Source organism: Epinephelus moara, chromosome 17 (genome assembly GCF_006386435.1).
Source record: "Epinephelus moara isolate mb chromosome 17, YSFRI_EMoa_1.0, whole genome shotgun sequence".
NCBI classification, from domain to species: domain Eukaryota; kingdom Metazoa; phylum Chordata; class Actinopteri; order Perciformes; family Serranidae; genus Epinephelus; species Epinephelus moara.
Genome location: NC_065522.1, coordinates 12,007,750 through 12,030,926, shown reverse-complemented (window position 1 = coordinate 12,030,926; position 23,177 = coordinate 12,007,750). Strand labels below are relative to the sequence as shown.

The window sequence follows — 23,177 nt, the reverse complement described above, 5'->3', positions numbered from 1 at the left end:
GATCAATACGGGACCAATTTAAAAAAAAACAAAAAAAAAACCGTTGTTCCCAGTGGTCACTTTAGAGGGAAAACAGAGTCCAGGTTGAAAAATACTTAAGTTACCCTTTGATGAAACTACTCCAGAAGATAAACCAATTTGCTTTGTGGATCTTACCTGAAATCTGCAGCCAAGACGAAAGAGATGTCAATCCAAAACGGTTCCTGGCAGTGCAGGTGTACAGACCCTCATCTGCCTTGCTTGGAGACTGGATCCTAAGTGAGCCAGTGGACAACAGGCCTACTCTGCCAACACCAAGACAACACAACCACTGAATCTGCTTCTTTTTATAACAAAATCTCAGTTTTCTTGATGCCTTTCACACAAAAGGTCACATTAAAGGGCAGTTCTTACCTGCTGTTGTAGTTCAACTCTTTTCCATTTTTTGTCCATGTCAGGGATGGCTCAGGGTTCCCTAGTGCCTCACACCTCAGCTCCAAACTAGTCATGGGTTTCTGCAGAAAAACTGGCGCTCCCACATGAACTATCATTTCAGATGACAGCACAGCTCCCACCTTTCTGGAGCGTTGGATTATCACCGGGCTTCTTGGCCTGGACGTGTGGGCTTTGATGTTCGGTTTATAAAGGAGGGGCCCTTGCGTGGAAGATTCTGCACTGTCCGGGGGATAAAGAGTAGACTCATTGGTTTCTCCTTGTGTCATAGTGAGCTCACTGAGCAATTGCGCAATGAGTTGTTCCCCCCATGGTCCTCCGAGGCCTTCAGAGAAGTTGTGCATGATCTCATCTAGCCTGTGGGTATCGGCGATGAGCACAGGCAGGTTTGAAAGTTCTGAACTAGCTCTCTCATCCTCCAGGGTCGACCTGTTCTTTTCACTTGAGTGTGTTTTGTCAGCAGTGTCTTTTTCATCTTGGAGGGAACCTTTGAGTTCAAGCAACTGCTCAACAATGTTGTCATATTGATTGAGGGAGATCGGTAGTTCCTGAAATCTTTCTCCTGTTGTGGGCACATCTGGCTGCCCAACCTTTTGTTGTCCATCTGCCACGAGCAATGACTCTGGAACAGATAGCTTCTGCTTGCTGCCAATGATCTGTAGGACAAAATGTTCTTGTGCCTGACCTGCGATGCATGTGTATACCCCTGCATCAGATGCACGAACCTGCTGAATCTTCACGTATCCTAGTGGTGTTATAGAGAGATGTGGGAGACTGACCAAGGGCTTTCCCTCCTTCAACCATCGGATTTGGCCTTTGCGGAAGTGGCGGGTTGGGCAGCGAAGGACCACAGTTGTCCAAGGGAGCAGGTAGGCATAGCCTCCCACTATCAGCTGTATCTTTTTGCCCTTCCTCCACTGGATATACACTTTCTTCTGGGCCAGTATGGTGGGATCAGGCTTGACAGAGTCTGTGATGAAATTAACAGAACAGGTGAACTGGCTGGCTTACTAACAAAACAAAGTGATACAATTTAATGAAATACAGCCAAACAGAGGGTCTCTTACTCTCACAGAGCCTGAGGGAGCATGGCCGGATTTTGGTGGGCCGAGCCATTAGGGAACAGTTTTCAGAGGCTACGATCCAATGCCCCCTTCCTGCCCCTTGTTTTCTGCAGACTGACTGTAGTCTCTGAATGCCATTTCCACAGGTCACTGAGCACTGGACAAAAAACATTGTAAAATATGAAAATGAGAAGACTGTATACTGTACATACGGAATTGCATTTTGTTTTTGACCAATTTAAAAAGTAGGTTGGTGCCTTGATGAAAAGTCTACCTGGGACCAGTCAGTTGTGACCCATTGAGGTGGGCACTCTTGTTTGCCACAGGGCTGCTGATTTGCAGGAGTCTTTGAAGGGCAAAAGGTGTCAGGCAGCTCCAGGATGCTGCCATCCGCCAACCGCTGTTTGCACAGGACCTGCCTCTTTTGAAATCCACCACCACAGCTCTGGGAGCACTACAAAAATACAGAGGGGCCAGGGGTTACATTAGCAATATGTGCTGGGTCAGGCATTTAGGGTAGTGAACTTCCTAACTGAGATCCATTACCTGTCCCCAGTCACGTGTGTCCCACACAGGAGGGCAGTCAAAGCGGTTGCAGGCTTGGACAGGATTGGGTTTGGGGCTCTGACAGTCTTCATCCCTCAAAACCTCAGTACGGTTGCTGTCCCGAGAGGGCTGGTGAGTGCACGCCACAGTGCGCGTCATCAGACCAACCCCACAGGTAGCAGAGCATGAACTCCACTCCCCTGTTTCCCACCTGTGAATACAATGTTTATCATCAAACTACTGATGCGTAAAGTTTTCTTGTTGACTTAGTGGACGAGGGCCCGCTCCGTATGTAGATATAAACGGCTCATTCTAAGGTAATGAAAACACAACAATTCTTATTTTCAGGTGATTATACACTCAAGAAAACATACTTATTATATTATATATCATTTCTGCCAGTATATCCCTACACATTGGACCTTTAACCTTTGCCATTCCTGATTAATCATCATACTTTTGTATACACACTATATATGTAGCGCCATTATCCAATCTATAAAGGAGTGCAGTTAGGAGAAGTTCAGTCAGAGTGCTTGATGTTTTTTCTTGACCCCATGAGAGGACACTCTTGCAGGTCATGAATGTGTAAATTCATGAAAGTGAATACAAGTGAAAACGAAAAGAGTGATTCATGGAGCCAGATACTGGCAAAGAAACATTAAATCTCCCACTGAATTTATTGATATTTGAGAAATCCTGATGGCATAACTTCTTCACCCACATTTTTCCTGTGACCTCCGTGTACCAATATTTATTTTGTTGTCCGACACACTTTCATACAGGGTGATGAATCCACCATCAAAGTTTCCTGTGCATTTTTATTCCAATCTTGAAAATGATGTCTAACTAGTCGCTGTGCCTTTAAAGACATCTGAAAGCTTTGGCTGTGGCCAAAATGGCAGCGATTTTACTTCTTGCTTGACAGATTAGGTGATATTTCAAAACTATTCATATTTACTCAAGGGTCCAGGGACTGAGGAGAATTGGGAATGAAGCTTGTTTCTGGACCGGTACTGTACTCAAAGCCAAATCCTATGGCTGTTTCCCTTCAGAGGGAACAGTATCCAAAGAGTGTAGCTTAATATGGGAGGGTGAGGAGGCCTCAGGGAGGGAGTAAAGGGCCAAAGGAAACAAGTCCAATACAGCGTTTGTTGTGCCTGAAAACAAGACTCAAGGCCTGGAAAAACAGGCAAGGGCAGGCTGCAAGCCTCTGGGTTTTCTGACAAGAGTGCGAGTGGTGGAACACCGACACTGCGCACGGTGTTAACTTGAAACGTGTGGCCTACCGCAAAATCCACTCACCGTTTAGCCATGGCTCAGATATTTAGACATCATGCCATTATGCTGTTTAACCATTCAGGTATTTCATTCTGATGAATTTTGTGTGCTCATTGTTTATTCACTTTATGCCAAATTAATGCCCAATGGGTGATAGTTGGATACACTAAAAAGCTGCAGAACTTGGACTTAAACTTAATGAATCCACATTCATTCTGAAATCTAAATGCAGTGACAGCAATCTACTTTTAATAGCACTAACATTACAGCTGCATTAAAAAAATAACTTGAAATTTAACAAGGATATTCGTGGTTGTCAGAGGATAATTACAGTGATTTAAGTGATCTCTTGACCTCAGAATCAGGAAAAATGTTCCTCTTCTAAAGCTAATGGCCAAGATTTCCAAATAAATTTAACAGTTCCCAGAAGATAAATCACAACTTTCCCTCCAAGAGTTCCTTCCAACATGAAATTGGTAGATCACCATGAAATTTGTTGAGCACTGTCATGCTCCCCAGAGGATGAATCCCTTCCATTTTCAAGACTCACTAAGTTTTTCTTTGGAGTCACCTTCAGGTCAAAGTGTCAGCTTTCTACATGGGGTATTGAAAACTAATAATAATCTGATTTCCATTAATTCTTTAAGAACATTCATGATCCCCGGAGAATTAATCTTTTTGTTTTAAGTGACTGCCTGACATTTATCATAGCACCACATTCAGGCCAACATTTCCATTTAAATGAAAAACATATCAAAATCTAACTGACAGATTGTAATTGCAGTTGTTGAGCACATTCATACTCTCCAGGGGATAAACCCGTTTCAGTTTGTCATGTACAAGCCAAGTGGAAGCTTTTTTTTTTACAGTAGCTTTTCAAAAAAGAAAGCTAACAACAATAGCAGAGGCCTCCTACGGTCATGTGCTCATAAAACTACTAAAAAAGTTCTTCCAGGGTCAATGTCACATGTCAGCCTAGCAGGTATAGCTGCCACTAACACCTGATTCCTATTTTGTGTGTGATTCTGACCAGGCTCCACAAGTTGTCCCACTGGCTTCATTTCCTGCTCTCCATGATATGACCATCCATCTCTGTCATTCTGCTTCAGTATCACTTGGACCCAAGTGGCCTAAATGGTGATTTAATTGGCCCAAGTGGTTTAAACTGAGAGGGATAATGCAGAGGATTAGAGGGATTTCAATCTCTTTTGTACACAACCAGTGATTAGTAGAGATTAATTGATTCAACTAGTGTGATGTGTGTTTTTTGATAGTCTGAAAGTTAAGCAGTTCCAGGTGTAGAACCCAGGGATGCATCAAGGCTCTGGGAAATGGTACATGAATGTCCCAGCTCTCTATATTGCATATTTTGCTGGGTTACAGTCTTGGCAAACTAATAAAGAGCAGAGCCAGAATACAGTCCTGCTTTTAATTAATATTCTCTTCTTGAATGCAGCCAAACCCTTTTTTTCCCAAAACACATTTCCTCCTCAGTTTTACTGCATCCATCAATCAAGTCTATTTTAACGTTCAGACACGAATTATTTCAAACAATGTCTAAATGATAATGATGTCTGGGTTTTACTGTACGGTACCTGGGTGGGCAGGGCTGAGTTTTGCAGTCCTGCAGGAGTTGCGGGGGCCGACGGGAGCTCACACACAGGGTCTGATCTGTTGCCTCCCTGGTCTGCTTGTTCAGGCAGATGACCACCGCCTCCTGCACACCTGGGATTAGACAGCACCGAGCAGTCATAAGGGCTGTCCAAAGCACTATGAGCTATTGGGCAGGGTTCAATTATCATCTTTTAAAATGTTCACAGACACACGCTCACTGTCCCATATCTTCTTAGATCGAATGCCAAACCTACAAACACATATTGTTTTTGTTAAGCATCTCCTGCATACTATCAGCCTCACATACATATGGAGTAAATGACGCTGCAAGCAGACACTGCAATGAAGCAAGCCAGGTATTAGGCCCCTCAATGAAATCAAGCACTGGTTGTTCCTACTGGGGCACAATGGACACCAAACCAGTACAGCGGCCTGCTTAAGTTCTGGCCTGAACTGTGGATAAACTTTAAGGGTGTGATGTCAGGTCATGTTAAAAGCAACGTAACATAAATCTCTGAGTCTGCTTCGAATGTTGGGGACAATAACAGTGAAGCAGGCACTTCAAACGCCATAGTGGTGTGATGGTCCACAGGAGCGCAGCCCTCAGGGTGTGTATGTGACATCTGATACCCCTCTGTAATCATCCCCGAATGGGAGTTTGTTGGGTTTGGGTGAGCGCACACACAGACATTGACAAAAGCCTACGCCCATGTGCAGAAATTAAGTTACACATGCACACCCGTGCAGACGTTAACACAGGGACACACAGTTCAGGCGCACAGGCTTGGATGTGGAGGTGGGGAGATTAAAGTGGGCCTCAATGAAAGTTGGCAAGATGTTTGGGAAAGCTGTCTCTGTCTGGCACAGCATTCACTGCCGCAGTGAGAGCTGATGACGTATGACCTTTAGGGTTAAACTTGGTATTCCATCCATTATCATCTAATATCATATAACTTACTTCTACTTCAAAGCCCATACTGTAATAGCTTTAGTCATCCACTGACATAAGGTCACCGGTAGGAATTACAGGGCATTCAAACTACTGTAAGCAATTTAATGTATTTGCTGTATTTATAAGATAAACGCACTGTGGCTATTAGAATGTTAGTATTGGTCTCTTTGTCCACCGCTTTGGTTCAGACTGAAATATCTCAACAATTGTAGGATGGATTGCCATAAAATTATGTGCAGACATGCTTGCTCCCCAAAGGATGAATCCTGCTGACTTTGGTGATCGTGAGCTAACGTTACTAGCTAATGTTAACTATTTCTACCTATTATGTCAACCATTCCCTGAAGTCTACTGAAACAATGTTAAAAATCTGTGTCGTGGTTAAAAACACAGGCAAGTTGCCATAGCACATTGTAATTGCATCCAACCTGAGGCATGTTTAACAGGATGCTTTAATGTTCACGTTTGAAATGAGTTGACTCTGCTTCTCCAGACTGAAGATGGAGGTTTTGTAAGCAAATCTGCCACTGTTGTTCAGCGAGGTTTCTTTTTTACTTCTCCTCCATACATCCTACAATTTTCAGGTCATTAAGTGGCCCTTGTTTTTTCCCAGTTTGATCATACAGAACAGCTGTAAACAGCGCAAATCATAGGCATTTGTAGTCTTTGTCTCCAGCTGCCTGCAGCGCACCGATGTATGACATCATATGCAAAGAAACTATTAGCAAATGTTCACTTGCTAACATGCTAAACTAAGATGGTGAACATGGTCAACATAACTGCTAAAGATCAGCATGTTATCATTAAACATGATGGCAATTAGCTCAAAGCAACACTGTGCTTAAGTACAACCTCACAGAGCTGCTAGCACAGCTGTAGACTGTTAGTCTTGTTACCTTTTTAACTTTGCATTCCTCTCCTTCCTTATTCTTTCTTTATGTTCTCATATTAAAGAGGTCAATAATGATCCATACCTCCCCCGCAACTCTCTGAGCACTCCGTAAACCCCTCGTACTCCCAGTCGTGCAGTTCCTCTCTTCCAGGTGTCTCCCCCTCCTCCTCCTCCTCCTCCTCTTCCTCTCCCTCCTTTTCGCTTTCTTTTCCTTGGCCCGAAACACCAGAGCAGGGAGTACGGTAGCAGGGCTGACTCGTAGCAGGTTTCACCCCCTCACACTCGTCATCAGGCAGGTCAGCAACAGTCTGGGAGAAGGATAGCAAGACCTGGCACTTAACGCTACGTCGTTGGGTCCCGGCGCCGCATGTCCTGCTGCAGGGCTGCCAGGGACCAGGGATGAAGCTGGAGAGGAGAGCCAGCAGATTTGAGAAAACAAAAATGGGATGATTAATCACACACATAAAAATATAAACAATATGCTGTTCATGGAGTCAGTACACTTCACATACCTATGCAAACAGGCTTGGAGAGGCAGTCACATTTTTGAGGACTGTTTCCAAACCAGCAGTGCTGACTTGAAAGTCTTTAGATATAAAGTCAAAGGTTTTTGTGCATTCCTCCTGTGTACAGATTTTAGTCATTCACTGCTAAGTTAATAAGCCCACTGAGTATTCATGAAATCCAGTCCTCCTGTCATTAATTGAACAGCTGTTAAGCATTAGGATCAGCCGTTCTTGGATAAACGGCTTTCATGCGCATCCTTCCTTGTCTTAAAGAACGGATCAGAGAAGGAAATACTTGTGAATCATTGGCGTTCATGAATGCCTGAAGGCCTGTCAAGGTTGGGTGAGAGTTAGGGCCCAGATACTAAACTGTCACCCCTCAATAGCTTTGGGAGAGTGCAAAAAAATTAATAAGACTGGAAAGTGTGAGACAGAGAGATGCTTGAATCCCTCTTTATCTTTAGGTTGGCCAAAATGAAAAGCGTAATTCTTTAAAGGTTCAAGGAGGGGGAATCTACTTTATGTTTTCTTGAACATCCATAATAATTCAAAGATGTTCAGATCTGATGACTCTACAAGCAAGTTACTACAACAGACTATAGCCCTATCTTCTACCTGGGATTTTGGAAAACCTTGGCGCATTTCCACTGAAGTTACCCGGGGAAAAAAATTTCCCTCAACCCTAAACTTTCCCTGAAAGAAGTACCTTGTAGGGGGGTAGGACTTTTCAGATTCCCCAGAATTCTTGAGGGGCAGTGTGCTGAAGAACGCTGATTGGTGGAACACACACTTGAAGCCTTCCGCACTTACGGTTCAGTGTGGCTGCAAACTTTGTTTCATTGCTACAAGCTTCACTTCATTTGTGTTTTGGAAAATGGAGCAAAAGAAGAGAAGCTACGAGAAGTGGACGGACGACGAGGTCCAGGCTCTTTTGAGCGTAAGAAATTCAGCAGGACTTTGAGTTGGCAACTTGAAAAGGCCGAGTCTATGTAAGAATAGCCGACAAGCTGCAACGTCATCAGCCTGATTTGAATAAATTTTCCGGAACCTTTGACGTGCGATGGAAACGCAAACCACGCAGATTACCAGGAATTCTTTTACCCAGGTAAATAAACACCTGGAAATAAAAGTTCCTGGAAATGTTGGTGGAAAGGGGGCTGATGTGTGGCAGCTGTAAACTCTTCCTACAGATCCAGAACCATCTAGATTTTTATCATGAAGGATAAAAGGGTTTAGAGACATTTCATCAATCTTGCTACCTCTTCCTTTGCACAAGGCTCTGTCTGTTTGTTATAGTCTTTATTGTTCTCATTACACCCAGTTTTGCACATAATGATGAATACAAAGTGGCTGGAGGCAGCACAAATGTTTATAACATTCAGCAGCTGTCTTCTTCGGGGCTGAGCTCACCACTGTTTCTTTTGGCAGATGCACTTTTCAAAACATCTTATTACAAACTAATCATTAACACTGAATCCTCAAGCTGAAGTGACGATACTAAATCACCACTATCACTGACTGAACCAGAAGTTTTTGCATCGAAGAACAGAAACTATCATGATGTGATAACTCTGTTGCAGAGAGGTGTGTGCTCAGCTTATAAATGGTGCTTGTGTAGATCTAGTTTTCAACTTATCAAAACAGTTTGAACCAGCAGCATAATGAAATTACTGTTGACATGCAGACGATCAGATCAGAATGTCACTGTGTTATACATGGTGATGCAGTTGCGTAGCTTGGGGTGTAAATCACAAGTTTCATCACAATATATTAAATCAATTCTTTGGGAGTTTATACAATGTTTGTGGATACCACAAAGTCTACCACAATACGACTGCCAATCAGTTCAATTCAGGGGCCTGTGATAGATATGAGACGATATCAGCACATATCCTTGTTTGCCATTGTCTACCTTCTGCTACAATTTGAATTAGCAAAGCTCATTCAGTCATTATCCTAAACCACTTATCCTATTCAGGGTCGCAGGGGGGCGGAGCCTGTCCCTAACATTGGGTGAGAGGCGAGGTACACCCTGGATTACTGTAAATTTATTATGTTGATCTGTACACATATTGCATATCTGTCCATCCTGGAAGAGGAATCCCTCCTCAGTTGCTTTTCTTGTGGTTTCTACCATTTTTTTTTTACCCCATGAAAGGTTTTTTGGGGGGAGTTTTTCCTTACCTGCTGTAAGGGTCCAACGACGGAGGGATGTCGTATGCTGACAGACAACCATTCACGCTCACATTTACACCTATGGGCAATTTAGAGTCACCAGTTAACCTGCATGTCTTTGAACTGTGGAGGAAGCCGGACAACCTGGAGAAAACCCAGGAGAAAACACCACATAGAGGGGCTCTGGCTCTGGCCCAAACCCAGAACCCTCTTGCTGTGAAGCATCAGTGCTAAACACTGCACTTTGCATTGGCAAAGTGACTTGTAATTTCCTCTTCTACATTAGTAGTAACGTGGCACTGTAGCTCACTTTGTAATTATGGTTAAGTGTATTGAGTGTTCAGATTTTTTCATATGGTGTTAACTGTAGAAATGAGGTGTTTTCTCTTTGTTCTTTCATACTCATGTCATTCAAAATGAGAGAACGATTGGTAGAAATATTGTTTCTCAACACCAGTCTGTGAACAGTCAGGCCAACTGTTCCAGTAAATCGCTGCAGTCTCTGGGTTCATAAAAATACCAAAATAGTTTCCTACAGCACGCATTATCAGTGTACATGTATTTCATAGAGGTACCCACTAACATGGCAGCCGGCACAAACGTGCAGCATTCCTCCTTGGTTAAGCAGCCTGACCACAACACAAGAGCACCCTGCTGTTTTATAAGATGCCTCAATAAAGAGCTCATAATTACAGCAAAGTTGGCTCTTTATGAGCGCTCAAGGACTGGTTGTATTTTGGACAAACAAATGAATCACCGGCAGTTAGACCTTGGAACACAGGCAACAAAGTCAACAAGCGAACCCACAGAAATGTTTATCTTCACGCGTTGTTGGAGTACATCTGTCGGTTCAAAAACAATCCTGATTTCATTCATGGACGGAAACAACACATTTTTGTGATATCTGCCAAAGCCCTATGTTAATCATATCAATTTAATTTCCATCAATGGAAATATTTTATTTACTCACGGTGGTGGTAAGGGGAGCGAGGCCCTTTTGGCCGAGCTGTGGAACATATATGGGTTTAATTTTTCAAGCATTCGCACAGCGGTGGCTCGGGGCAGGCATAAGGCCTGGCAATGAAGGTGCAATAAGTCTAACACAGGAATTTCCTCCTCTTTCCTCTCACATCCGTAACCTGGCCCCATATGGTAGGCAGATATTGTTGTTGGCTTGTGAATGACTGCATATTATACACAGATATTTATGTGCTTTTGGAGGGAAGACATGCTTTTTTTGCAACAGAGCAAAATCATATGTTTTGGCGTTTCTCTCTCTCTCCCTCCCACTCTCTCGCTCCAAAGATAAGTCAAAGTAACAGATGTTTTGAACTGGCTAACATGGTCGCTAATACAAGTCATGCAAGACACTGGGTAGAGTCCAAACATTGTCCATCTTCAGAGGACAGCCTTTATTATTCAATTGATATGTGGGACGAGAACATCTGGAACATCTGAGGTTTGCTGAGGTAATGCTGGTAGTCAGTGAACAGTCCAAAAAGATGTTTTTCCTCTTTCACCTTCAACTTCTCCTTTTACCTTAAATGACCTCACGCAGCTTATTCATTATCAGATCTGACAACACACACCTTCACTGAGGCAAAACAGCATTAAAACATCTAACTTCCTCTTTACTTGTCTTGACAAAACTGTCCTGCCACAGTGTCAAACATTGAGCATACCTAGGACGAGACGTGCACTCAAACGGGTGCATATTTTGACAAGTGCTGGAGAAAAATGTGGGCTACAGCCGTACATTTTGACTCCAAGTTCTTGTAAATGGCCGTTGACATTAACACAACCACAATACTGTGATGGTTTCATGGCAGCACCGGGCCCTGTCTACTTCAGTTTCAGCTCCAGGTAAATCCTCAGCTCTGGCTTGTGAAGACTGTTGTTGAAACCGTGTATCTGGGATCGGACTTTTGCTTTTTTACCCCTGCAGAGTGACAGTGATTATTTTAAAGGGGAAATTTACAGCATCGAATTTCCCCAGATTTTCCGGGTCATGAAGCTTGAGAGTCATTTAGAGCTTTAGCAGTTGCCTAACTTTTCATAGTACTCATAGTATAAGGCCCAAACACCTGTGATGGTTTCAACAGATCATTCACATTTGGCATTAAATTGCAGGTATATGGTTGGAGTGCCAGTAAATACACGTATAATTACATATTTTAAGTTCAAACTGCAGTTCATACTGCTTTCAACAGAACAAAGCGGCAAATAGAGATATTTTGAATCCAGCTGATGTATTTTCAGGGCGGCACAGTGGTGTGCTGGTTAGCACTGTCGCCTCACAGCAAAAGGGTTCCTGGTTCGATCCCAGGAGGGAGCCCTTCTGTCAGCGTGGGTTTTCTCCGGGTACTCCGGCTTCCTCCCACAGTCCAAAGACATGCAGGTTGGGGATAGATTAATTGGTGACTCTTAATTGTCCATAGGTGTGAATGTGAACGTGAATGGCGTCTCTATGTGTCAGCCCTGTGATGTGGGCCGTTCCATATAGATCATACCGCTAGTAAGACGGTAGCTGCTTGACGGAAGCTGCACAAAATTACGCAGCGACACATCATGACACGCCTCTTTGAGGCGGTTCTATCAGTAGTGGTCTCGCACGAACTCAGAGGACTATGAGTTTAGAAAGACTGATGAAAGCAAAGATGGCTGCACCCTATATTTACCGTAAGTGGCTCTGCTCTTTACTATTATTTTTACTGTTTAGCAAATTTGAGTCTTCATTTTAATTACTCATACAAATTATAATGCCTTATGGGAATGCTTTATGATGTGTTGTTGTGCGTGGAACCTTATGGGAATGCTTTATGATGTGTTGTTGTGCGTGGAATGTCGTGTACGTGTTGTTTATCTGTTGGTGTTGGTGAAAGTAGCTAGCAGTGTTGCTATTAATAAATGCTCCGCTACTGTAATAGCGACGACGGCTTTCTTGCNCACATTATAATGCCTTATGGGAATGCTTTATGATGTGTTGTTGTGCGTGGAATGTCGTGTACGTGTTGTTTATCTGTTAGTGTTGGTGAAAGTAGCTAGCAGTGTTGCTAATAATAAACGCTCCGCTACTGTAATAGCGACGACGGCTTTCTTGCAGGCATCCATCTTTGTTTACGTTTATGTCGTAAATGGTACAAACACAAACGGGGACGCATACTGCCAATTTAGACAGGAAATTACGACATTTTACGACATCATCTTGAGTCTCACTACTCGTAGCAACGTAAATGGATCACAGGAACAGTCTGGCGACCTGTCCAGGATGTACCCTGACACTTGCCCAATGTCAGCTGGGATAGGCTCCAGCGCCCCTGCAACCCTCAAAAGGATAAGCGGTAGCGAAAATGGATGGATGATATATTTTCTTTGTGTGCATACATGCATACGTGGGTGTCTGGTACTCACGTTGGTTCCTCAGTAACGCTGATCTCCTCCTCCAGTTCTATGGCCTGCTTATGCCACACAGGTTTTGCCTCGACTGGAAGCGTATCTAGAGCAAATCAAGCAGAAAAGACAATATTGAAAATCAAAAGAGAAATAAGTGTGCAGGTTAGGAGGTTAAAACATGACAGTCTAACTCACCGATGGACTTATAACAGGGCACAGTCACCAGGCATTCCTCCTTGATGTGGGGCTTGGTGGTGGGATTACAACCTCCAGCATGGAGGCCTCTGTGATCAATGCATAACACCACCCTGTAGCGCAGACCCTGACCACAGGTCACCGTGCACTGGGGGTGACACGACAGTTCAGAAGATACAGTCTTTAAAACACTGACTGACTGATGATCATTTTCACACACAGGCAGGCTAATGTGTTACTCCCATGGTTCCATCTCTTTGCTTGTGTTTGACAGAAAGCCCTTGACTCAAGGGAAGTAAAGAAAGAGACCTTCCAAAATCCCTGCAGCTCTCTGCTCAGGAGTGAACTTTGTGCATCCGCTGCCAAAACAAGCATTTAAAGGCAAGTTCACAGGGAAGAATGTGCTAGGTAAACAGCATCCCAGGTTTTTAGAGGGCCACAAATTTGACTCCCCGGGCCTCTGCTTGTGCCTCTATAACCGGTGAGGTTGAAGAATCCCCACAAGGAAGTTGTATGGGATATTTATGGTTAATATAACAGCAGCTCTGCCAAATATGTAGGTTAACCAGGAATGTCAGATGATCCAGGTGCACCATCCTGATTAACTGGATGTGTTGTGCAAAGAAAGGATTTAAAGGCATGGTTTGGATCTTTTTAAATGGGTTTGTATGAGGTACTTATCCATAGTCGATGTATTGCATAGAGTCGATGTCAGTCAGGCATATAGTATAGTATAGTCATATTTTCACTGGTTTACCTTACTGTCAGACACTATTTCCAACAGGGAAATGAAGCCATTATATGCCTCTCTTCAATGACACATCTATTAACTCGGCATTCACAACTTTAATCTATTAGTCTTAATGTGGCCTTTAAACTTAACTTCCTGGGCTTTCTATTGTCTTTACACTGTGAAGAAATAATAACCAATAATAATAAAAGGGCAACTACCGGTGACCACTCCTGTGCCAGCCAGGTGGGGCAGTCGAAGGTGTTGCAGGGCTGCAGGATAGCCGTCTTGGGGGAGTAGAGACACTTCCACTCCTCAGTGGGAGTGATGATGCCCTGCATGTCCTCCTCCACGCAGGATACTGAGCGACTCTGGATGCCTCCGCCACAGGAGGTGGAGCACGCGGTCCACGGACTGCTCTCCCATCTGACATCGTTAAAGGACAGTGTTGAAGTCACTCATGGAGACTGGTAAATGTTGTTGTGTCACTATTACACTATGTGAGTACATACCGAGGCAGCGGGTGGTAGAGGTCATATGGCATTATTTGCTTGTAGCCGTCACTAAAAGGCAGAGTCAATTAAAGAAGTGAGGATTTTGGATTATGCAAAGTGCTGTTGACAGATCATTAACACTGAGTTATAATAAAGTGCTTTGTCCAGTTTAATTCCCCCAGAGGTCTGGTCTCTAACCTGGCCAGGCAGGGCTCCATGTTGCATTCCTGCAGTTTGGGTTTAGGTTTGATGTTCTCTGGGTAATAATGGCAGTACTGATCTACAACCACCTTGCTGCTCCGAAGGTCAAAGCACTCTGCCGAGGTCAGCTGGTACCCTTAAGACAAAGAAATGTCAGTCATCACAAAAGAAACTGACTCTAACACAATATTTCGGCATCACAGCTTTCAGTCAGTTGGCTCGCAATATCATCGGCTACTATCAGTCACCACTGCTTACCTCCACCACAGGTGACGGAGCAAGGGAAGAAGTCGGTCTCTCTCCAGCGGTGGATGATGGGCTGGTAGTAGATGTACTGGACCACACTGTCTGCTCCACTGGCTAACTGCACCTATGGAAACAGTGTTCAAAAAATGTTTTCACTATAGTGTTTCAGTTTGAGGAGTTTATGTCACGGCAAGGCTTTCAATTTAATTATAATACATCTAAAGGACGATGAATGAATAAATATTTGTTTCGTGACCCATCCCTCATTCCAGCATGTTTACCCACCATCATCTAACAGCACAATACAGTCTGTAAATGTCAACCAAACATAAACAACATCCAAAAACAAAACAAAAAACACAGAAATTAACTCCCCACAAATAACGCTTCAGGAGATGTCCTGAAACAATAAAATCAATTCCACAATACAAACACAGAAATATACAAACACAGCCCCCAAAGCACAAGACACAGTACACAAATCCAAACAAAACAAAATCTACATTTACATTGATTAGGGCCCGACGCTGTGTATTTGATACAGCTCATAAACCAATATTCTGTAGTCCATAGAAAACAAGTCTGAGGAGATCATCTGTCATGTGTTACTTCTTTCCTCCAAGGCTTTACAGAGATATTTAGAAAATGCAGAAACAAATCTCAACCAGAAAACTTTTTAAACCAATATTTGTCGTAAATCATGACAGTACAGAATGAATTGAAATTTGTTTTCCAGCTTTTTGGCTTTAGCATTTAGCTCTAAATATGAACAAATTCTGTCTATCGTACCATCGTAACTCTGTATCTTCCACTTTCAATATGTTTTGGTAATATACCACATATTTTTTAAAGGTTTTTTTTTTGGGCTTTTGCCGTTATTAGAGAGGAACCGTATTAAGTGTGAAGGGGGAGAAGAGAGAGAGGGGATGACTACACTAAAGGTCCACGGGCTGGAATTGAACCCACTGCAACTGTGGGAAGGACATTGCCTTTGTACATGGGACACCTGCTCTACTGGCTGAGCAACTGGGCACCCGGTATACTATTCTATACTATTTTTCACATTTGTAATCTTTCCTGAATAAACTGCTCTCAATTTCAAAGGTCAAAAAAATCTCAGAAGTTCTCACTTTTGAGTTTTACAATATTTCTTCGACCTGTGATTGTAGGGATCTTGCCTAGACTCTTGGAAATAATCCAGTCTTCTACAAAAACAAATATTTCAGATACCCAGTCATGAATGGTGAATGCAACCAGAAAAATCTGAACTAAGAGATTTGGAAATACACTTCTGTATCTTTCCGAGAGTTAGTCCCACGTCATTATGTGTTTCTGGGTTAGTAAATAAAACATTGTTAGCACACAATAGCTATGTAAACTCCAGCAGGTCCTGGTTTGACTGATACAGTTTTAAACTGCAGCTAAGCTCGTCAGATGTTTAGTGACACAGCATCAGCTGCCATATTATATACTGTTTAGTACCAAGGATTGATGGTGTGGGTTTGTTTCCAAGTCTTTCTGCCCCCTAGTGGCCAATGCAGCCGCCATATGCAACTGGAAAATCAAATGGCATCTCACACAACAATGGAAGTCTCATCAACAAACTAATAATTTCCTTCCAACATAAATTTTAAATTACTTTCTCAAGCAGTCCTCCGGAGGAGACACTGCCCATATACTGTATGTCGGACAGGGTGTTGTTTATGTATTGCTAATCTAAAAGGGTGGAGAGAAGGAAATTAATAACAGGGCTGAAACTCAGTGCCGAAGTTAATACAGATATAGTCTGCTGCCATTTATGAGTTCCACTTTGCTGTCAACTGGTGTTTTCAGATCATTTCAAAGTTCCTCTGATAAAAATGACTCGAGACATATGACTGGAGGGAAAAATCTGAGCTGACATTATAGTAGCTTTGTTCACTGACGGTGCCAACAAATGACTGAAAGATACTGGAATTGTTTTAGAGAAGTTTGTTTTCACACATAGGAATTAAAGGAATTTGACCCAGAGTAACCTGAAATGTCAGTTTCTGCACACTCAAAGGTTGAACACAGCTTCTAGCAGGAATATCATAGGAAGTGATAAATCATTTACTGTATGAGAGCGGACACGTTCTTAGTGCTTTGCTTAGATAAGATAAAGAATACAGGCTGTATTTATAGAAATCAGGAGTGTTTTGTCTGTCTCTGTCCTTTTGTTGGAGACTTTTTGTAAAGTCTCATAAATATTTCAGCAAACATTTTTCCTCTAACCTCACGCCTCAAACATATTGAAGAAATGCCCAAAGGCAGATTATACCTACAACACATATAAATCAAACTCTGCTCATTCACATTCATGTGTTTACAGTGGAGAGACTGTCTGGCAACTTTTTAATATGATTTTCCATTTGTCCAAACTTTTTCCAGCGCTGCGATATGAACTGGCCGTCTGCCTCGTAACAGATTAGAAAATTATGCATTTATAGCTTCTCAGATTTCTGTCTCCTGGATTCCTATTTATTGTCCGATCCTGACTTGTGTGTTTATGAGGGGGGAAGTTTTCACAGGCGTTTCCCAGTCCGCTGCCTGTAGAACTTTTAGTGTCCACTCACTGGGCCTAGTCTGAGAATGAAAGCATGTGGGTGTGTGTATTTAACACATACACAAAACAAAAAAAGAATCCAGTGCTCCACTATTGAATTTATGAACTGAATTTATGTTGTGTTACTTTTTAACACAAGCTGTAAGTAAACCACGGACTCTTCTTCAAGGCTTGACATTCCACCATTAATCATATACAGGTTTCATAAACTTGAGGTTTGGGAAACGGAAGAGTTGGGTGATAATTCTGTGTGGGCTTGCCATTTTGTAAAACAAGGTTTGACATTCCACAGAGTAAACTGAGCCATTTCTAATATGAAAACACTTATACTAAAAGTAACCTTTTTCTTACAGAACTCGTGTGTGTATGCAGGTTATTTAAATGCAGAAAAAGCTGTTAAAAATGGGGCACAGACTCCATGCCGTCCATGTTGGACGTCATGGCCAGCTGGAAAACAGGTTAGTAAACAGTGGAAAGCAGCACGGAGGACAGTGAAAATGTAACGGTGGTTACTTTATTCTCTTACTGTACGTGCACACCAAGAGCTGCAAAAGCTGCAAAGGCAACCGATTCCATTCATTTTCAATGGGCACCGGCGACCATGGCTGCAAAAGCTGCAAAGCGTCCGCGTTTTCGCAACCAGAGCGTCAGATGAAAGTTGGGGAGTCGTGAACTTTATGCAAATTAGCTATGACGCATTTCGGCTGCAAATGACCAGCCACCAATTGCAAAAGTAGACGTCCATCGCTTGTGTGGAACCCAGAGAACATCCTCTGAAACTTTAGTTCATACCACACATTCGTTCCTACTTCAAAATGAGAGAGAAGCTAATCACTGCTGTAGCTGGACATCGAGTCCTTTATGATTCAAGCCTGTTTATATACAGTATAGGGACCGAAATCAAAAGGAGCAGGCGTGGGAAGCCGTGTCCCGAGTAGTTGGTTTGCCTGGTGAGTTGAGCCTAGCTTTTGGGGCATGGCAGCCAGCAAAGATGCTGTGCTCCAGCCAGTAACCTGCTTTGCGGCTCCTTTAAATTGACAAGTACGATCGAATGTTCGAATGTATGACGCCATGAGCGACTTGAGCTGCCAAAAATATTTTGGACAGCGGCACTGCTTGGGTGACCTTGGCTGCTTTGCAGCTTTTACAGCTCTTGGTGTGCACTTACAGCACTCAGTGTTGACTAGATTTTGAAAAATGTTGAAGCACTTCTTGGACGTAGACAGACGGTATTTTATTGTGGTGTGTCACTGCATCGTGCCAGAAAAGGGTCTAAAATTAGCGTGTCCACCCAGATGTCACATTTCCGTTACTGCCGATCGGAGCTGGAAGCAATAAATACGTCTGACCACTGCAGAATATTTTGTCAAGGGTGTGAATGCCAACTGTAACCATTCCCATTAAATACAAAAAACAGGTGTTAGTGGGTGTTTTGTCCAATGGCAAAGGGGCTTCGGATCGATATATTTACAGTAAGCTCTTACTTTGACTGTGAAGTCAGCTCCCAGCGGGCCAGTGATCCTCAGGACCTCCTTATCTGACAGTTTCTGGTAGTCCAGGGTGGTGTTCTCCAGGTGATACTGCCCTGACTCGTCAAAGAACAGCTCATCTTTTACGCCTTGTAGAGTCTTACTCTCCACGTCTAAAGAAGAGACAAAGTAGATAGCTAGAACACAATGGACACATCAGAGTCACCATATACAGTAGGTGTATAGTTACGGTCATTGACTACCAAAGAATTCCCCATAAACAGTCGTATGTTAATTTAATTTTTCACCATTATTGTGTCAAACAGAATGAAACAACAAATAAAGAGAGATGTCGAGACGCTCAAAGAGTCTTTGACAGAGACCGTCAGTCAGATTCAGTAACATAAGGAACACAGACTGGCTGCTGTATTTGCAGGCACAGAGACTCACTTTGGCACTGCCAGGAGGCTCATGTGGGTCTACTAGCAGGCCAGCGCTGCTGAGAGCTCTTCCGCTGTTTGACCTCACTTCAACCCTGGCCTTACAAGGTCTTGTGTGATTCCAGCATGGACATTTAAGCAAAAACAACAAGGAAACGCAGGAACACGCAGTAACTAGCAGCAGTCATCATGTGCAGACAGATGGTTACAATTTAAGTGCCCTTGGCCAAAAAGAACGGGGGAAATATCTAATGAAAACGCCATCCATTCAGAAAAAGAAACGCTTTTGGCCTGGCCGGGGTAACAATCTGTAAACTAACCGTGGAGCAAAGGATAGGTATGGAGATGGAACATTCGTTATCGATTTGATGCAGTGGGGAGTTTGATGCCAGTACTTTGACATTGGTGATATTTGCTGGAAGCCATAGATCTTCACAGAGCCAGGGCAAAGGGGAGAAATAAATACCTCCTGTGGTTATTCTGCTCCAAGCTACTTTTAAAACCAGACTTTAAGAAAGAGCCCAAAATGTAATATATTTAAGTATCAAAGGTTAATTTGAGATTGTTATTTAGGTGAAATATTCATTAGAAAGGTCAAGCAAGTATAACATCTATAATGAAAAACTAATATCCTTTTTGAATCTCAAGTCTTTAAAACATAACTTGACCTGCGGTTTAACTCCCAGAGCACATGCAAAGTACTTGTGTTTAATGTGAAGGTATTTGGCAATAAAAAACACTGCCAAATATTAATATCATGTTCAACTGTTTTGGATGGAAGGGCACCCTGGACCTACCAGGACTTACACAAGTGATCCGGGCCTTTCAGGACTAGACGCACATGACGACTCTTATAGGGGACGGCAACAACTGTGTCCTCAGCTTGAGTGAGACAAACAGACAGAGGGAGAAAAATAGCATAAGGTATCAATTAATACTTACAGGAAGTCAATATAATTACAACTGGCAATACAAATACAATCAGACCACAGACTGTTTTGTCTTGTATTGTTTTGTCAAGTATGAGTAGCTTGACAAAAAATCACTGGATCCTACACTTCCCATAATGCAACTAAACACCATCATTCATTAGACCTTCCCTGCTTGGTATGAAGTGGTATGCAGCATCTCCAGGATGTTGCGATCCCAATAATTATTGCATATTCAGCCAGTCCCTATGAATTCTGCGTGACCTTGTATTTTGTCTAAATGCAGCAACTTTACCGCAAATTTTACTGCACAAAACAGGTAAAACCTCACTTCATCATAGAGCTGCTGGCAGCGTATTGATTCTCTCAACCCTCCCAGCCCTGCTCTGTCTCTTTGTTTATTATGCGACTACTGCTGCAGGAGTGTGAGCTGCACGCCTGGGATGGAGTCAAACACACCATGAAAGGGCTAACTGTTAGCATCACACGGCTAAGTCTTAGTTGGCTTAGTCAAAAGATATGAATGGGTTTAACGTCAGAGTCGAGCCATTTCGGTGTCGGTGCTTTTGTTGGCTAAACCCAACCGTGTGCGTGTGTTGGCGAAACATAACCCCGTGCATTTATTGTTGAAGGACAAAACATTAACTCGCAGTGTTGTACCAATGTAGTGCGTTTATGTTGAAGGAGACTGTATGCAAACTGTCCATTTCCTGTAAAGACGGAAGTGTATTTTGAAAACAGACAATGGCATGTAACAGGTTAAAGTCGACATGGTGTCCCAGAATGTCAACAACCAACGCAACCAGGGTACTTTGCACGTCATCTGTCGACGAGAAAAGTCAGCGACCAAATGCTGGTATGTGATGGGTTCGGAGTGAGAATGTGCTGGACAACATTAATGCTCCAGTTTGTAATGCTTACATTTGAAGTCTTTCTGATTACATATGAAAATAACCCTAATGACATCATTATCAGGAGTTATTTTCCTAGACTTTATTTATAGTTTTGAATTAAAAAAAGTAAAGATTCTTTACTTTTTCCTGATGTATGCTGGGATTTGTAGTGTCCTCGCACCAGTCTGCAGGATGAGCCGTCTCCATTGCACACACCGCAGTTGTCCTCCTTTGCTGTGCTCCCCAACTCATGATCACAACCTACAATCTAATGATACACAAACATTAAAAAAATATTCCCAAGACTTGTACTTCACCCTTATTTCTGATCTTCAGCTATGAATTAAACTTAAATCAAGATGCTCTGCAAAAAAAACTGAAAAGAAAAAGAAATAAAAAAATAATGAAGTCCCAGTAAAAGTACTCATGTTGGTCCCGTTAGACCTTTAAAATTGAGTTTATTAAATAAAATGTCTTCCTTTATACCCTGTATATGTTACAATCAAATGATCCCAACAACCCTCGGGGTTCTTCCATATTCATACCACATCTATTGTTTGTATTTCTAAGATAGCATGAAACATCCCCTTTGGGTTGATCATGGGTTTTTCCAAAAATGTTCCCCATTGTTTTCTATCAAACATTATCTGCAACCATCCATAGTTGATTGATGGAGTTTTTCGCAATTTCTGTCAGTAAGACAAAACCAAAACCACAGTGTGATTCTAAGCATGGTAAGAGAGTGTATTCACATCCCTGTGTGTCTCCGCACACAACGCCTTGGGACGTAATTTCATTCAACCGGGGAAAAATGCATTGTAAACTATTTCCCGGACTGTCAGTCAAAAACCCAATCTTGAATAGTATTGTCATTGGGGATTCATGTGTATAGCAGATGGCATGACGTTAGCATTGTAACTTAACCTGCTGTGTATAGCTTTTTTGTATTTATTTACTTGCATCCAAATGCGCTGTGATACCATAACTTGTGAGACAGTAAATATATGCTGTGTTGACAAGAATAAAACAAACTACGCCGTGTTTTAGGAAGAAATTTCCTTTTATATGGTCATAATTTGACACGATTTTCTGAAATTTAAGATCGCGGGTCAGCTGAGGTTTAGAGTTTGGGGCAACATGTGTTTTCTTAGATAGCCATTTGTTTTCTATCTTGAACTGTAAACCCTTAAAATTCATTTTCATAAAAATCTAAATATGTCATTATCTCAAGAAAGATTTCACAAATAGAATTTGCTCAGGGGATAGTATCTGCTAAATCAGATTTTTTTTGTTTCATTGAAAGCTTTTAATCTATCAAGCTGCATAAATACTTTAAATGCACTACATATTTGTCCCATTGTTTTCCAAGACTGCCTTCAATTTGAGCTACGCCTGTGGCTGTTCACAACACACTGGTATAAGACTGGATTTGGAAGATACACTTTCCAGATTTTTTTAATAACAATTGATCAAAATCACATTCATTGGTTTCTAAGAAGTCTGCCCTGGGACCCCGAAAATGTGCAAATGTCCCAACACTGAAAGGTCAGATTATTTCTCTATTTTGTCTCCAAAATGTTTTGAGTCCATAATTTTATATTTGGCTTCCTGTGAAAGATAAATTAAAAGAAATAAATATGAACTCCTCAACGTTGACCTACCTGGCAGATTCCACTGATACACATGTCCAAGGATTCAGTGTAACAGCGTGTCCCATCCAGAACCTTGGGCGCCAGCTCCACCACAACGCCCAAGCCCTTGGCTTTGCACTTAAGAGTGCAGGGGTTGTCTGGGTCATTGTACACAGGCAGCCACTCATGGTACTGACCCTGATATTGCACGTCTGCATGAGCTGAACACTGCTGGGCACGGAAATCACCTGAATCTGGAGGGCAATCCTGAGGGTAAAAAAAATATTTATTATAATTAGTCAAAGCATATCACGAGTGTGGATCTGTGTGTGGGAAGCTTAGTGTTCCTATAAATCTTAGTGGACGAATTGTTGAGACTGTGATTGCTGAATGTCAGCACAGTGATCATCATAATAAATGAAAGCAGAACTAGTTTGATGTTTCCCACCCACAACTTCTCACTTTCTCTAAAACAACAGGATCCAAGATCACTAAATTACACCCCTTAAC

At 42.4% G+C, this 23,177-nt stretch overlaps 1 protein-coding gene across 9 annotated transcripts in view; it reads right to left on the bottom strand.

Annotated features, from left to right (window-relative positions):
- The window catches only part of LOC126404551 (ADAMTS-like protein 1), a 123,774-nt gene that overhangs the window by 6,793 nt on the left and 93,804 nt on the right, over window positions 1-23,177 (bottom strand). For 5 of the 9 annotated variants that reach the window (XM_050067832.1, XM_050067833.1, XM_050067830.1 and 2 more), the window contains 17 exons: window positions 22,698-22,934; window positions 21,178-21,304; window positions 20,022-20,096; window positions 18,790-18,947; window positions 14,734-14,845; window positions 14,473-14,611; window positions 14,293-14,343; window positions 14,002-14,206; window positions 13,051-13,198; window positions 12,874-12,958; window positions 6,864-7,186; window positions 4,919-5,048; window positions 2,043-2,253; window positions 1,771-1,950; window positions 1,500-1,653; window positions 394-1,402; window positions 157-284 (listed from right to left, as the gene is read on the bottom strand). In XM_050067832.1, the coding sequence (XP_049923789.1) occupies window positions 157-284; window positions 394-1,402; window positions 1,500-1,653; window positions 1,771-1,950; window positions 2,043-2,253; window positions 4,919-5,048; window positions 6,864-7,186; window positions 12,874-12,958; window positions 13,051-13,198; window positions 14,002-14,206; window positions 14,293-14,343; window positions 14,473-14,611; window positions 14,734-14,845; window positions 18,790-18,947; window positions 20,022-20,096; window positions 21,178-21,304; window positions 22,698-22,934 (3,472 nt within the window). Of the gene's footprint in view, window positions 1-156; window positions 285-393; window positions 1,403-1,499; window positions 1,654-1,770; window positions 1,951-2,042; window positions 2,254-4,918; window positions 5,049-6,863; window positions 7,187-12,869; window positions 12,959-13,050; window positions 13,199-14,001; window positions 14,207-14,292; window positions 14,344-14,472; window positions 14,612-14,733; window positions 14,846-18,789; window positions 18,948-20,021; window positions 20,097-21,177; window positions 21,305-22,697; window positions 22,935-23,177 lie in introns of those variants that run through there. The other 4 variants (XR_007571495.1, XR_007571496.1, XM_050067834.1 and 1 more) reach the window with 3 other exon arrangements.